The sequence below is a fragment of the Peromyscus leucopus genome, chromosome 20 (assembly GCF_004664715.2).
Source record: "Peromyscus leucopus breed LL Stock chromosome 20, UCI_PerLeu_2.1, whole genome shotgun sequence".
Lineage (NCBI taxonomy): Eukaryota > Metazoa > Chordata > Mammalia > Rodentia > Cricetidae > Peromyscus > Peromyscus leucopus.
The window spans coordinates 30,257,408-30,274,020 of NC_051080.1; the positions used below are offsets into that span (position 1 = coordinate 30,257,408).

Consider the following 16,613-nt stretch of genomic DNA (forward strand, 5'->3'; position numbering starts at 1 on the left):
GGCTGCAGGACCATCTAGCAACTTCACCTCTTTAACAGGCTAACCCCCAGGGGCCTCAGGGCCCAGGCAGGGCACTCCTCCTCCCTAGTCCCCTGACCACACCGTTGCTCCTTTCTGCGCTGGTCACCGTCCATCTGACTATCACAAGAGTGCGGCACATGCTGGCGGGCGACCTCTGCAACGAGGCCTCCTAACACATCTCTCTTTCTTTTTTAGCTTTTGAAAAGTCCCAGCCTGTGCGGCTTCGGGGACTCCCGACCACCCTCAGGAGGCCCGCAGCAGGCGCTCCTTCCGGGTCGGCTGCCTCGGCGGCCGGTTTCCGAGGGGGATTTTCCTGGGCGCCGTCACCTCCCGCCCCAGGCTTTCGGGCCACCGCGCGACGCGGCGTCTGCGCAGGCGCCGCCGGCGCGCGGGGCATCACGGGCCGCCGGGACGCAGAAGATGGCGGACGCGGCCGTGGGGAAAGACAAGTGCGGGGACCAGCGGCTCGTGTCGCTGCCCCTGTCCCGCATCCGCGTCATCATGAAGAGCTCCCCTGAGGTGTCCAGCATCAACCAGGAGGCGCTGGTGCTCACGGCCAAGGCCACGGTGAGCGGCCGGCGGCGGGGCGGCGCGAGGGGCGGGTGCGGGGCGCTAACCGCCCCTCGGGCTCCGCACACGCCCGGCCTGGCGGCTGCCCTGCGGGGGCCGCGTGCCTCAGCCTCCTTGGTCTGCGCCTGCGCGCTCCGCACGTTTTCTTTCCCCCCCCCCCGCCCCCCGTCCTTTCCTCCCACCCCACCCCCCATTGTGGTCTCAGCCACGCCCACGCCTCTTGTCCTTTGGGCCGCTTCCGCTCCGAGGGCCCGCCTGGTTCCCAGCGTCCCTCGCGCCCCGCCCACCGCGTCATTCCCGCCCTGCCTCGCGCGCGCGCTCGGCCTCCAGGGTGCGGCTGCGCGAAGGAGGCGTGGGCGGCCGCGGGGAGCGCGTCGTTCCGACTGAAGTGTGCCGTCGCTGACCTCCCGCGGAGTGACGCGGGGCGGTTCTCGAAGCTTCCAGGGTATCCTGCCGGGCTATCGAGGCCATCTCCGGCCCTCAGGGCCTCGGCAGGTTGTCAGGATCTTTGTAGACAACAGTTGGTCCCAAGTGAAAGACTCCAGAAACAAGTTATAACCGCCCAGCCCCCTCCCAGCACAGCTGGGTTTGTATGTTTATTCTGATTTATATTTCGGGAGAGATCTCAGTGTGTTTCCCTGTCCCGGAACTCTGTAGACCGGGAGTACCTCAAACTCGAAAGAGATCCCCCGGCCTCAGCCTCCCCAGGTGCTGGGATTAGCGGCGGGCACCCACCAAGCCCTCCCTGTTCCATTGGTTTTGGCCACGTTTGGTTCTACAGCGGTGCTATCTCAGCCCTCTGAGTGCGGGGATTAGAAATTCTTAACCACCGCTCCTGGTTTAAAGCTTGGTCTTGATAACGGTGGTCCAGGGAACATTCCTGTTAGGAGACCAGGTCATGATAACCTACTGGTAGGTCGTTTTCCAGCTGCTTCTTCAGTGAGTAGTATTTTTTACAGTATTTTGGACTAAGGCCAAGGAAGATGCAAAATCTTGTGACTTTGCAAAAGAGCCAACATTAAGTAGAGCCTGACAAAATACAGTGGTTCCCAGTGTGCTTGGACTGGTCCAGGACCACCAAATACTGGAGTCTTAGGGTGACAAGCCCCTTTTAAACAGTGGTATACTATTTTCAAGCAGTCCGCACACATCTTAGATTTCTAAATCATCTCAAAATCATTGTGAACTACGTGTTTCTGTGTGGTCCTGGGACTCAAGGTTTCTGTTCAGATTCATTCTAGCACTAAGGACCTAAACGATGCAAACACTTTTCTCATCACTTACTAGCTGAACTAATACTGGACCTTGGGAAAGGCTCAGTTTACCTTATTTCTGAGCCTTAGGATCTTGTCAGTCCGCCACCCCCACCCCCAGAAGATACTTTGGCAAAGTGAGATGTCACTTTTCAGCTTGAGGTTGTTGGTTTTTGCTATAGTCGTGAGTGAACAACCTTCGACAAGGGATTCAAGTAGACTGAAAATGTACTTCTGAGATCTGGATAGGTGGCAGCTCACATCTGTAATCCAGGCACTTGGGAGACCCAGGCAGGAGCATCTCCAGGAATCCAAGGCTAGTCTGAATTGCAGAGTGTGACCTAGTCTCAATAAACTGTAAGCTAAATTAAGTCCTTGGCAGGCCAGATAGAACTTTTGAATGGGCTTTTGCTCCATTTATTGTAGAGCTGGTGACAGTCCACCCCACCCTATCACCGTTTTCAGATAGTGCACCACTGCACTCCCCTGAAACCAGAGTCATTATTTACAATCACTTGTAAATACTTTCCATGTTACACACTGAAGCTCGGCTAGAAAATGCCTGCTGCCTCCTGCTCTACCTACACAGGTTGCTTCCTTTCTAACCTCATGTTTCTCTCTCCTGTGAACTGATTTCCTGTCATTTAATTTGAGGAACCAAGGTAATCAGAAGTATTAATGGAATTTTAAGCTTGTAAAGTCTGTGGTGAGTTTTCCAAGTTGACCTTTCATTTGATGTGTTGCTGTTGGTTTAGGAACTCTTTGTTCAGTATCTGGCCACCTGTTCCTACAGACACGGCAGCGGTAAGGCCAAGAAAGCACTGACCTACAGTGACTTAGCCAGCGCTGCTGAGGACTCGGAGACCCTTCAGTTCCTGGCAGGTACTTAGTCTTTGGGACACTCTGGTTAAGAAAAACTTGTAGTGAGCTTTCTGACCCTTTATTGTTCTGCGTGATGCCTCAGTTTACCCTGCCCCGGCACAGGGAGGCTTTTCTAGCCTTCTCTATTTGAGCCACCAAGAATTGTAGAAGTTGACAATATATACAAGACGCTTGGCTGGCTGGGCACTCACTCAGAGGTGTCTACTTGTCCTGCCCGCCCTGCACCCCAACAGAGCAACTGGAACATGCAGCCATGGATCAGACCCTGGCTAGAAAGAGCTTCCATCAAGCTCAGGGGGCCAGCCCCACCCCATTTCCTCAGCTAGCTTGGGTTGTTCACGAGCTGTGGGGTGTGAACAGTCTGTAAACGTGCACCAGGAAACAATCCCAGTTTCTGTGATTCTTCACCCAGCAGTGTACCTGGGCTTCATGTCCTTCAGTAGCTGTTCTAGGCTTCAAGCTGGAACTAGTACATCTTGAAACTTGCATTGTAGTCACAGTTCACCATAAGCAATGACTGACATGAAAGTTTCCTGTTTTTTAAAGATATATTACCAAAGAAGATTTTGGCTAGTAAGTACCTGAAAATGCTCAAAGAGAAGAGGGAGGAAGAGGAGGAAGAGGATGACGATGAGGAAAGTGACATCATCGGCGAAGTCCTGGCTTAGCCAGCAGCAGTCAGTGCCTTCAGTGAGCCGAGAGCCTTCCGCGACAGCCTCACAGCCGTCAGTGCTGCAGTGCTGCAGGCTCCGGCTTGCAGCTCACTGCATCCTTCTTGCAGTGGCTAGGACTGGGCAGCCTCCCTCCCACCCAGGCCGGGAGAGCTCTGGGCAGGTGGCACTGCTGTGCCTTTGGGTACAGCAGCACATACCTCTGAGCTTCGTGTAGAACTTGCAGGAAGACCTGGAAAGCTCCATGTCAGCTGTCTAGTCACAGGAACTTCTTGTTTTCACAAATGGCTACATGTGTAGCTCATGTTTGTGTGCTGCCTTTGAATTTTTGTATTTCTTAACAAATGGACTATGCATTTTTATTGTACAGAATTTGCTTTTCCTTTTCCATTAAAGGTCTGTATGTATTTCACAGTAATATGATTGATTGAAGAGGGTTTAGGTTCTACACTTTTTCCAGTAATTTCCTAATAATTTGTGAAATTTCAGAGGTAGCACTTCTGTCTGGAGATGTGAGCCAGGGTGCATGCTCTTGGCACCAGTACAAACAGCAGAAACATGTAAGTAGCTACCCCATTTCCAGAGGAGAGCCCCAGCTCATCAGTTACATGAGTTGAAACACTGTGTGTTTTAAGCAAGCTGGACACTGGGCATAGTTCTCATTTTTCTGTTACCATTTATACCCAGTGAAACCATCTTGTGGTCTATAAAGCTTGACAAAAACAGTTTTATTTTTGTTTGATAGTCTTGCTGTACGTAGCCAAGGCTGGCCTGGTGCTTGTAACCCTGCCTCAGCCTCCCAAATAGCAGGGATGATAAGGGCACACCAATCCTGCTCACTATTAATTTTTAGTTACACATCAATACACAAAAAAACCAAAAACAAAAAACCACCCCACACACCCATGCCTCCTGTAGTTAATCTGTCCCCTACATGCTAATGGCCACTGTTACCTTCCTCTTCCCCCTCCCAGGTCTCACTATGTAGCCCTAGCTGGCCTCAAACTCTTGTGTAGACCAGCTGAGCCAGCCCTGAATTCAGAGGTCTTCCCACCTCTGCCTCTTATGCTGGGAATAAAGACAGTAAGATCCTCTCGGCCTACTTTGCCTGCCACATCTGTTTTTAAAATTGATTTAAAATAGGCCACTTCAAAATCCATTTTTTGGTGTACAGATTGTCACATGCAATCATGTGCCCATTATTAAGAGCAGTTCTAGCACCCTCTGAAAAATCTCTTGCCAGCATCTCCATCTCCATGTTACCCTGGCAACCACTGAGCTGCCCACTGTCTGTTGAAAACGAGACTGGACGAACAAAGCAGAGGACCAGGAGCCATTTGCCTGTTGCTGCAGTCCTAGGGGTTCCAGAACTTGCTCCGCCATGACAAAGTTCAGTTCATTCTAGGGACTTTGAGTTGCCTGAGCTTTCTCAGACAACCCCCTTCTCCCAGCACCACCTGCACTTCACAGAGACACACGGGTCAAAAGAGGCCTCCAGGGACTTGAGAACACCACCATGTTCACACCATTCAGGGCAACAGAGCTAGCTTCAAGCAGGCAAAAAAATCGGGACTCGGTCCTCACACTGTCTGGAGCTCAGGGCTTCACTCATGATGGGCTCAACTGAATGAATGGCTTCTCACCTTTCTCTCTATGTGGGGACACCAGCTCTCGCACACACAACACTGCTCCTGGCTCTGGTACTCCACCCCAGATCCTTGGTAGCCAGTCCATCCTTTGGGCTCAGCCCCGGGACTATGTAGAACAGGACCCAGACCCCTAGGAAAGGTGCACTCTGCCAGGGACACTGGACTCTGCCGGTGCATTTGACAGTGATCTCAAGGGAGACAGTAACCAGAGACACCTTCGGAATAGGCAGCTGTAAATATGAGGAATTTTATTTTATTTTTTTGCTGACATACTATGCGGCAAAACAAATTGACACCATACAAAATAACTTTATAAAATATCATTCACATCATATTTTATCAGATTTACAGCATTCTGTGCATGTTAGGGGGCTACATAAGGAGGTGAAAAACACTATACCAAACTTTTAATATTAGTTTATACACACAGTAAGAACAACATAAGTAGCTGTTAGGTTTCCCATGAATTTATTGCAAAAATAGTGCAAACTATTTAACCTAGTAAGCCGTGAAAACAAACTCGAAAGGACCCAGCTAAGCTTAAACACGACAAGAGATGCGCGGCGTCTCAGCGTTCCGCCTCCTTCACCAGCTGTCTTGTCCATGCAGACCACCCGACCCGGGCACGGTGGGTGAGAGCTGAGAAGGAAAGACACACAGGAAGGCAGCCGCTCCAAGGCCAGGCTGCCCAGCGGCTGCACGCCGGCCGCGCCTTTACGGTCATGCTACTGACTCAGTGGACATGAGGTCTGTGTGTAAAAGTTAAGATGCCACAGCTTTGCACTGGAGGTCCCCACCCTGGGGTGACGTGGAGGAGGAAATCAAGGAAGCAGCATGAACACAAAGGATCTGAGCGGCACGGCCTGCTGAGAAGCGTAGTACCCTTTTCCTCAGGTGTGCTTGGGAAAGATTCCTACTGTGGGGTGACCTTTAGAACCACATACTGCAGGGAGAAAAAAGAAGGATACTAATGGTTTAGGGTTCCTTTCGGCAGTCTACTGGGGTCCAAAAAAATATAATATCTTAACAAAATAAAGTAAAATATAATGCTACATAGAAAAGCTAAAACAAAAAAACCCCGAAAACCAAAACAAAAGAACAAACCAAAATGCAGCACACGCAGGTCTTGGACTGAGGTACCTATGTAAATTTCATCACCTGCCCAAAGTACTCGTCAAGGTTAAAACAAATGCTTCCGGCAAGCCAATTGTAGGGCATTGAGTACAGAGAAAGTGCAACAGCTCTGAGCTTCATATCCATACGCAGCATACTAAAAGGGGGATTAAGTCTATAAAATACAGCTTAAGTATCAACCTGATGGAAGCTTAAAAACAAAAGAAACCCCACACACGTCTAACTAGAATCATCTTTTTCTTTCCTTTTTTGAGATCCTGCAAGGCGGGGGGGCGGGGGGGAGCTCCCAAATCACCTTTCGGAGTCTTGCCACCAAGTACAGTTCTCTTCTAAAATCCAGAGATCTCTTTAAAAGAGTAAGACTATACACTACAGGAAAGCTCCCTAACTTTTATTTCTTATTGGTATAAAATCAAATTCATTAAGACTCCAAAATATTGTGTTACCTCCAAAGAACTGTTAAAAAAGATTGCCATAGTAGGAAAAGTCTAGAATTGTAAACAGCCAAATATAAAAGTGTGGAAAGTCATCGATCTCCGATCTTATTTTCTTACCCATCAAAAAGTGTTCCTGACTTCAGAAACCACAGGCTGCCGCAGAATGTACATCTTCCCCACCTCCAGCCTTGGCCTCCAGACGGCCGTGAGCTTGCCTTGCCCCTCCTCCGCCCATGGTGTTAGCACTTTCACCATGCAAACCAGGAGATGGAATTGACAACTGGCCATTTGCTGTTTATGAAAGAAAGTCTTATACAAAACATGCCGGAGGGAGAGGGATACGAACAGCTAAAAAAGCAGACACACGTACTTGGGGTATCTTTTTTTTTGGGGGGGAGTGCCTCTTCAATGGCACAGAAATGAAGTGATAGCTATGAACACATGCATAGAAGAGCTGGGGTATGTTATGTGTACAATGTTATGTGTAAAATTTGCTTTTGGACACATTTTCCCAAGTGGGGGCTGGGATCCCAATAACAATAGCAGTCGGATGGGATACTTGCATGGTTAGTCGGGCTCCCCCACTTGCAAGAGAAAATGACTATTCTGAATTTCAAAAATGCATTAGGGTTAACATAAAAGGCACAAAATAAATTAAAGAAACCATTAAATAAACGGAAGTGATGATTTCAAGTTTCATGTGGAGTTAGTTACGTCCCACCCGTTTGGTTACTTTCTCCAATTTAATTTGACAGACTTAGTAAATAGCACCCAACTGTTTAACTGAGGTAGATCCACATTGTAAAGAAAGCTGGGTCCCCTCTATCTTATCTCAAGATCGAAGATGCTTTTACAGAAATAAAAACCTGTTGTATTCTATGCAGAAGCAACGACAGGTGGCAGTACCTGCAGAGAGCTTAGCCTATGAGCAGGTTGGTGAAACCAACGCCTCGATCATCTTCCCAGCAGCCAAGGCTCCTCTCCGACCAGAGGAGAGAAATCAGACGTTTGAAGATGTCCCTGCAAAGGTCTCTAGATAGACTGCCACAGAAATGCACATGATCTGTTTTCATCAAGCCACGCAGGAGAGCACAAGTGAGGAGGAGAAGTGTAACCCTGGCAACGAACGGCCCTTTTTAACTCCAGAGGAACATGTGCTGAGTTACGATTGAGCATCTTGATTTGGACAGTTGAAACTCACGCTGCCTATTTTATTCATTATTTTTATTTTTTGCATACTCTGAAATGCACAAATTCACTATCTGATTAAGGCTTAATTTAAAGTGACATCACTACTGGTATCAGGCAAGGCCTGGGCGTCCTCACAATCCACAGACTGGCATCAAACCGAAGACAATGACATGAAGCCTCAGAATTGGGTTTAGCAGGTACTGTAATTTTATAATTAATTATACAATCCATGTAGCAAATGAAAAGTTATACAGAGGGGGCCAAGGGTTATAAATAATAGTTAACACAGAAACTGTCATTTTACAAAACAGCACTGCGTGGTTTCTAAACCGCAAGCACAAGACGTTGTCACATAGGTCCACTGTACAGGTACAGACATGTCCATGACATACAGAGTACCACCTGAAACAGGCCCTTCTAGCCACCACTCCACTCCTCAGAATGTAGCAAGCGTTAAATGGATGAAATACATCTTGATTCAAAATGTCTTCTAAAAACCCTTGAGTGGGGGGGGGGGATTAAGACTGGGCAAGGAGCCACTAGGAAACTTCTGAATTCATTTTTGGTGCTTTTTCAATTATTTTACAAAATGAAAATAAAACTAGAAAAATTGAGAAAAGGACTGAAACCCCTCAATACATATTAGACAGGTAATCTGAAGTGTATGAGAGGTAAGAGAGTCTGGGTTCAGGGCTACATTCTTTTCCTGTATTTATGAGGCAGTAGCCACTCTGCTGCACAGAAACTTACAATTATTCTCTTACAACATTTTTTATTTTGTTAAATAAAAGAGCGTTTGTCCCTACAGTTATAAAACATGAATTCATAACTTAAACAACTACACTGAAATTCCTTCTCAAACACAGGATTCAAATTTCAATTTAATGCTGAATTGTACCCTTTCGGAGTTTAATCACATCAGTCTATTTGGTTTTGAAGAGGAACCAAAATTGTTAATGCGTTATCCCTCCACAGCCAGCGCTGCACAGGCAAAGGCTTTTTCTATGCAATTAAAAAAATAAATAAAACAGATCACTTCCCCTATTAAAACCAACAAAGACACCCCTTGCCAGGGAGGGTGGTTTTAATTAGACTAGGCTAGGAAACTGCTTCATCCCTGGCTTGAGGTCAGAGATAAGAATTACATCATAGGCATGTCAAAGCTGGAGTCCTATGTTTTCGGTTTAAGTGATAGCACATCTAAATGAGCAGTCTCCCCCAGAGTCACAGAACAGAGTAACAACAAGGAAAAAGCATTCCAAAACATTAGGACCAAATAGCACCTTACGCCTGAGGACGTCACACAAGATTCACAAAGACATGATTCCAATTCCCTCTAACCCTACTTCCACTAAAACAGGCAGGCTTGCTGAGGGGCAGAGAACACAAGACCTTTGCTGAGGGGCAGAGAACACAACACCGGCCTTTGCCAGTGGTTGCAGTCAACACCCGACCAAGTAATGGTCTTGCACCTGTCTCCTCAAACCCCAGCAGAGGCGAGCCTGCGTGTTAGGACACGAAGAATCCAGGATGGGACTGACTGAGGGGGTCTCTATGGCTGCAGGGTGGTATCACAGTTTACAAGAAGGAGCCGAGGGCTGGTGAGCTTTCTAGGCAGGGTCAACTAAAGACCAGCCCCAGCAGGGTTCTAAAAGGGCAGAGAGGAACAAACTTTAAACTTTAAGGGGGCAAGGTGTGGGACTAGGTGTCCAGCCAGGGCAGCCGGAGCCTGGAGGCAGGGCTGGGGCCACCTGCTCTGTAGGATGGAGGGCCTGCTCTGTCCCCACCTTGAGTGGCCATTACAACATGGAGATAGCCCACATATGCACCTCACTCTGCTCAAGGCTGGTGGAGGTGCTCTTGTGACCCACTGATGTTAAGGAGCTTGAAGAGGCAGAAAGAACCCAATGAGGAGGGTCCCCACACCTACTTCCTAGTGACACCCACAGGGAAGAAGGTACTGTCCGGTGCCTTAGCTTTAAATGAACTCAAATAAATAAAGGCAGCTCTAAACAAAACAGGAGCTCCTTCAACCTTTTTAGCCCTCAGGAACGGAGGACCCGCCAGAGCACAGAAAGGTTTCACATAGCCAGAGTTCTCACGGCAACCAGTTAAAAAAAACAAAACAAAACAAAACAAAACAAAAAAAGTGTTAGCTGAAGACTGCAGTGGCCAGGCCTTGGGTTGTTTGGTATCCCTCACAAGAGTCATGAGAGGGGAGGCTGCCTCTGTGCTGGTGCCCTCTGAGGGCGGGCACGACCCTAGGCAGAACATGTCTCGAGCCCTGTGCCTCTCTGGATTCTCACCAAACCCTCAGCCGAGTTAGAGGACCCATATAAGCTGGGGTGCCACAAATACCCACATGCCATGCCTCGGTCCCTCCACATAGAAATGTGTGAGGACTTCTAAGCGTAGTGAGCTGCCCAGGTCAAAAGCATGTAAGGTGACACCCCCGGCCGCAGCCAACCGTGCCCCAGAACTAGAGGGGAGGGTCACAAAGATAACAGTTGGCAGAGCTCTCCCATCCCCCTTAACACCCAAGCACCTGCCTTCATGACCCTGTCCAACTGTCCTCAAGATTTCCTAAGCCAACTAGTGGGGGACTCTTATGCTGACTTTCCAAAATTAGCCCAAGGAGACTTTGAGAGAGGCTAAGGGGATGTAGGTAGATCTAGCCATGATGTATGAGGATGACCTTCTGGACAGTAAAGTAGACAAGCACACACAGGAGGTCTGGTTAGAGGTGGTGGGTGTCCATGACAACTCTGGAAGTCAGCTCTGCACTGCCAACACTAGAGAGCCCGGGGTCAGAGGACAGCGCTCTCAGCCCTCCACGTTCACACAGGGTCCCAAGATCACAGGCCAGCTCTGCCTGCACTCTCTGAACCCATGCAACTGCTGTAAATACATTATCTGCACGAGAGTCGGTGTTGAAGCACCTTTATGAGTTTATAGTGTATAAAAAGGAAGGAGAGAGCAGGGAAGCAAGCCCCTTACAACCCATTCGTAAGCCAGCAGGGGAAAAGATGCCTTCTTATTACATTTAATAGGAAAGCCCAGACAGGTAGGAACGGGCCGTCTCCAGGCTCGGCCGCATGGGGCCCTCGACAGTCACTCCCACCAGCCTGGAGGATGCATGTTCCCCATGCAGAGAAGCCCTTCTACCAGCCTCTCCGGTGCTAGACTCTCGTAGGTGGGCGGTGCTGAGGAGCCCCTGGATAGCAGAGAGGGCCGCCCCAGATCACAGTATGGCACACACGTTTTCAAGCCAGAACTGAACAGAGGAGTTCACAACTCGGTTTATTCAGGCGACATTTTGGCTATATTCAGTGTGGATAGCGATGCTTCAGAGCAAACACAAACCAATGAGAAGTCAGAGGTAGCTTTTATGCATCTGTCTAAAAGGTTTTTAGAAACCACCTTCTGTAGTGATTTGGCTAAGCCGATACATTCAACTTGAGACAATAAAATGGCAGAACAAATCCAAAAGACACAAAGTGAGGGCTCTGCGATGGCACTGACATCACACACACACACACACACACACACACACACACACACACACACACACGGCGGTTTGCGTGTAAAAGCTCCTTGTTTCAGACACTGGGTACCCTGACCACAGACAGTTCATGTGGGGCTGAACAGAGCTTGTACTTAGAACCCCAGCAGGGTCACAAGGCGTGAAGGGGCTGGGTTTCAGGTATCCCTGCCATCCATGGATGGCACCATAAATGACAGCTGGACACAGCCGTGACCTTACAGCTTTAAGTTGAGGGCTGGTCAAAGAAATGCAGCGATGGCCTGTTAACACTGGCTGGGCCATTCAGATGCTGTCCAAGCTGACAAAGGTCACGTGGAACTAGAATGACATACTTTGGGGGGCCTGGCGGACCACAAAGAAAACAGACCAAAAGTGCCACAGAGACTCCTAACTAATCCGTTTACATTCAAGCCTTCAGGTCTCCAAGAGCACTGCCGTCCTGTCCAGAGGTGGAGAACTTCTTGTCCAAAAGCAGGACAAGGCTAGTCCGCAGTGCTCGAGAGAACAGAGTCCAGTCCGCACACGCTAGCATATAATACTGAAATGTGTGTTGGGATGGCAGAAGCGAGGCAACGTCCCACATCCACACCACTCCTGCCACTGCATCTGTTTACAATCCCTTCAGAGGAGTACAGCAGATATGGAGTTGGATGCGATAAAGGAAACTGTCGCAAGATCAGTGCAACTTCCGGGAGTCAGCATGCCTGCAACAGGGCACCCATGACAGAGGTACACTACGCTGCCTACCGTGAGCCAGCCAGCATGGTTACTTTGGGGAAGGGCTCAAAACAGAAACAAAATGTTTGCATTCACAGATGAGGCATATGAACACCAAGGGAGTGTAACTGCTACTCAGGGGACATTCCTTTTTTCGTGGGGGTGGAAAATGAGTCAGGGAAAGGTCACAGAAAGGTTGCTTATGGCTTGTCCGGGGCCACCGGGATTGTCCACTGCCTGCGTAGCAAAATGCCCATGAAAAATCCTTGTAACAATCCAAGAGGTCAGGGCCATGCTGAAGGACCCTGAAGGTTCCTGTGACCAGCCACTGCTACCACCACAGGGACTGCCGAGAGAGGCCGCCCAGCCCTAAGGCCTCCTGGACACTCAGGGGTCCCAGCTGCATGACTCGGGGCTGGTCGACCCTTAACACACTGTATCAAATATAGAATTTGATTGAAAAACTGCTTGTAAAAATAAAATTCAAATCACCCTGCAGATCAATGCAAAAGCATACTGCTGCATCTATAAGAAAAACAATTCATCCAGAAAAACTACATCTGTGGCTTCCAAAAATAAAGCATCCGCAAGCCTGAAGGTAAACGTCGGGTCATTTATAAAAGTTGGGGGAAATAATCTCTACCATATCCATCAGGTACCACATGCATTGGGAGAGCCAACTCAGGTGAATAAAACTGGAGCAGGAGGGAAAAAAATAAATAGCAACATCTGCATTTAAAAACAATAAAATAACATATAACAACAAAAAAAAACCCTGGCCAACCCCACTGCAGGGGCTGTCTTTCTGTCGAGCGCTCAGTAACAGGTAAACATGAGGAAAACAGTTGTTGGGCTAGCTGCGGACAGCATGGAGCTAGCGGCCTCCCACTGGCAGGGCCCTGTGGCCTCGAGGCCAGTAAGCGGGTGGGTGTGAGGAGTGAGTGGCGAAGAGGTCAAATCTGGAGAAAGCAGAGTGGACCAAGGAGTATCAAGTGTGCATGTGAGGACTTCCCCAGGCAGCCCCTTTCTAGAAGTACAGGTGTGCTCAGCTTCAGGGTTGATGGGAACTAGGAGAGTCTGGGCTTGCGACACAGTGGTGACAAGATTGGAGTTTTGCTAGTATTACTACTAAGGGCTCATCTACAGAACGGGGCACTGAGGTCTCCCTAGAGTTTTAAACTGCTTCGTCAGCACGGGGAGAAGCTGCTGCATGGTGTACACAGTGGTAAAGGGATAGAAGTCATGACTGGGTTTTGAAAAGTGACTATCTTACAACATACTAGGAAGAGTCCCAGCATGGGAGTCTGATTGGGTAGCCTCTCTTAAAGAGACAGGCACATCCTAGTTTCCCTTGCAAATGGATACAGAGCATAACAACATAATCACATTCAGTTTGCTTAAAGCAAGGCACACCTTACTTAACAGTGGGGTTGGAACACACAGCTAGCAAGTAAGTGGGCAGTCCTCAACCTTGGCCAGGCATCCCCTCCTCGGGAGATACTTCAGGAGCGAGCGGCCCCTGTCGCCAGTTACGGGCGCAGCCTGATAGCTGGCTCCCGCAGAAGACTCGGAGGTCTCACACTGTCTCAGAACTTACGCTAATAATCAGGGGAGGGCAAAAATCCGGGGAAACAATTATTTACCTGAGAAATTGGAACTCCAGCCATTTATAAACTGCACCATCGGAAGTGTGGACGATGTGCATCTAAACTCAATTGGGGACATTTGGTCTGGGGATGGTTTCTGTATTAAAAGTGTCACAAGTAATCATCAGCCAAAGAAAGTACTTTAGCCCATCAAAAAGAAAACTTATCCTTCAAGACGATCAAAACAAAACAAAACTCCCAGCTCAGGTTTTGTTTTTTTTTTTTTCCCAGCTCACAAGTGCTCCTTAGGTGTGAGCTCTGACAGGGTTCCTTCCTGCTCCCTCGGAGGCGTCATGGGGGACTGCCTCAGAAAGCCTCCACAGCCACAGGGGTGGGGGTGGGGGAGGGGGTGGCCTAAAATACAGATGCCCAGCTGGCTGCACCAGATCCAAGAGGCTGGCAGCAGGCCTGAGAATCTGCATTCTAACACACTCATTTGCATGACTGAGATCCCATGGCAAGGGGCAAAAGATACACCTTTGAGACATCCGGTGTGAAGAATAGCCAAACACAATCTAATTTCAGAGTCTAAAAGTTTACCAGTTGAACAAGTTCTTCAGCCTGACCACGCGTGGTGGGCTAAGAAAGAGTGTTTTTATATCCTTTTGGAAACAGTTTGAGAAAGTGCCACTTGCCAATGGGACAGCAGACAGCCCCAGTGCTTCTTAGACTGGAGTTTGTCACTTTAAAAGATTTTTAAAGACACAGCAAGAAGAGACTAATGTCATTAGTAAGACACCCACATGCACACACAGATACACACCCCGCTGCGGGTATGAATTCCCAGGTCGCTGCGTCCGCCCTGCCCACCAGCTCCAGAGCAGGTGGGTGATGGGGCAGAGGTGGCACTGTGCCCTCAAGCATGAGGTGCCAGCCACAGTGGAGGGCAGGGGTGGGCACCCTTGCTCCACCGCAGGGTCAGAGGTAAATCACGCAGAGCTGGGGGTGGGGTGGGGGGTGGGGGAGGGTAACGACCGTCAGCAGGGGCGGAGAAAACCCACAGAGCACAAAGCAGCACAGAAGAGAGAGGAGGCTCAGCTCCTTCCGGGAACTCGGGTGTGGAACACGGACCTGATTCTCGCTCAGCTTCAGGATAAGCACAAAGAGTCCCACGGGACACACACACACACTGAAGCGGCTGCTGCCACCCACAGGGCCGCTTGGAGTGTCCCTCTCAGTTCAATGGTCTCTAGGGTGGCCAGGCCAGGTTGAGGCCCAGAAGCAAACGCCACCCAGAGCAGTCTGTGCCTTCCCTGCTGGCCTTGTCCACCATCGGCTTCTCGGGTATGCTCCGTTCCTACCTGCCAGTCCCACGCCAGCAGAGCCGCCCGCCGGCAGCTCTCTCTCTCTCCATTTCAGTGCATAGATCCTACGAAACCCACCTTCCAGAACTGTACACCGAGAGGGGTGCGCTCGTCCGTGAACTCGTTCCCAGCAATGGAAGAAGAAATAAATTCCATTTGTGCTTCATCGGCTGAGCGACACACATGGAGGAGGCAGGGAGAACGGCAAATTACTGGCAAGCACGCTGTCCTTCCCAGAGGTACAGGCTACACAGTCCACACTGGGGAGGGGGGGGAGGAGGGGTGCATCGCTGTCACGTGAAGCCAGTTGCATATTCCTCTACTTAAGCACTAAAAGCCACAAGAGGTGGCCTGTCTCCAGGCTCCGAACAGCTCCTGATATGTGAACCAGGTCCCAAGAAGCACCCCATAGTCAACAAAAGGAAAACAGCATCTACCTAGCACATTAATACTGCAAACCAGATATATATATATTCTTCTCTTACATTAAAGACATAACAGTGAAAAAGGATTGTACTGTATTTATCACCACAGACCCGTATTCTTTAGAAACTTTGGAAAATAAATGTCACAGTCCCACAGGACAAATCTTATGATTAGACTGTCAGTATATTGTCTTTTTTTCTCCTTTTAAATAAATTTTTATCAAAATGGCACTTGTCTGCCAATCTCTCGGACCTGTGTGTCTCTAGACACACGTGACCGTCCGCTGCCACGACGCCTTTGTTTAGGCCTCGAGGGCAGGCAGTGGCAGGCAAGAGACACCATGGATACCTAGCAGCCATCTGCCCTGGGGCTGCAGGGCACATGGCGTCCCTTAGAACTGAACATTAGCGACAACTTCTTAGGGCCAGGCTTTAAAACCCCAATGGTGATGGTGTGGCTTTCACGCTCAGAGCCTTCACAGCTAGGTGGAGCCCATTGATTTCATTGAGAATCAGGTGTTTAAAACGAGTAAGCGAACGACCGAATAAACTAATGTTTTAAAGCCCTGAGAGTTCACAGACTGGTTTTAGGACATTTTGTTGTTGCTATTTTGTTTTTAGGAAACATGGGACTTTTTCAGTGAGCAGCTTATGGGTTTTGGCAAACCATGTTTCCTACAATGGGGTCTCAATACAGGCCTGCAGCTCAAAATCCAAGTTTGAAATCTGGGACGGAAGGCATTCTGGAAAATGGAGGATCTAATAAAACCAAAGACGTCTCATGTTCGATGCTGGCTGTCACGAAGGGGCTGGGCATCTGTTGGTCTGAGTGTAGCTGGTCTCGTGTGAATCCAACTTGGTACACAATCGCTAAACACTACAACATGTCAAGCAAAGTACATGGTACGCAGTGTGTCCTGGTGGACCTGGACCGCTTTGGCCAGCGCTTGGTGATCTCGCCCGTTGCTCTGCCCAGAGGTATGGCTTCCTTCGGCGCTGCAGAGGAAGACACAACGAACACCGTCATTGCTGGACACCAATCCGAGAACAGGAACCAGACACATGCATGGAAAGCGGCATTGGCTATGGCCCCAGGGCTGACAAATGGCCAAGGAGACAGTCGCTTTCCTCCATGGAAGGCATTCTTCACCGCCTACAAGAAACTAGCC

At 49.2% G+C, this 16,613-nt stretch overlaps 2 protein-coding genes across 2 annotated transcripts in view; one reads left to right on the forward strand and one right to left on the reverse strand.

Annotated features, from left to right (window-relative positions):
• The first annotated feature begins 397 nt into the window (after positions 1-397).
• On the forward strand, positions 398-3,811 carry Chrac1 (chromatin accessibility complex subunit 1). The gene is made up of 3 exons (XM_028885998.2): positions 398-588; positions 2,600-2,726; positions 3,273-3,811. Exons 1-3 carry the CDS (start codon positions 442-444, stop codon positions 3,392-3,394), a joined length of 396 nt encoding a protein of 131 aa, XP_028741831.1. The 5' UTR covers positions 398-441; the 3' UTR covers positions 3,395-3,811.
• A 1,458-nt stretch (positions 3,812-5,269) lies between these two features.
• Positions 5,270-16,613, reverse strand: part of Ago2 (argonaute RISC catalytic component 2) — an 89,584-nt gene continuing 78,240 nt past the window's right edge. The window contains exon 19 of the mRNA XM_028885997.2: positions 5,270-16,440. Within this exon, the coding sequence (XP_028741830.1) occupies positions 16,332-16,440 (109 nt within the window). The 3' untranslated portion in view covers positions 5,270-16,331. The remainder of the gene's footprint in view (positions 16,441-16,613) is intronic.

Excerpts from the sequence above, each read along its gene's own strand:
- Chrac1 (XM_028885998.2), top strand. The coding sequence starts at position 442 with ATGGCGGACGCGGCCGTGGGGAAAGACAAGTGCGGGGACCAGCGGCTC. Across the intron at positions 589-2,599 it reads TGCTCACGGCCAAGGCCACG|GAACTCTTTGTTCAGTATCT; the intron begins GTGAGCGGCCGG and ends CTGTTGGTTTAG. Across the intron at positions 2,727-3,272 it reads GACCCTTCAGTTCCTGGCAG|ATATATTACCAAAGAAGATT; the intron begins GTACTTAGTCTT and ends TGTTTTTTAAAG.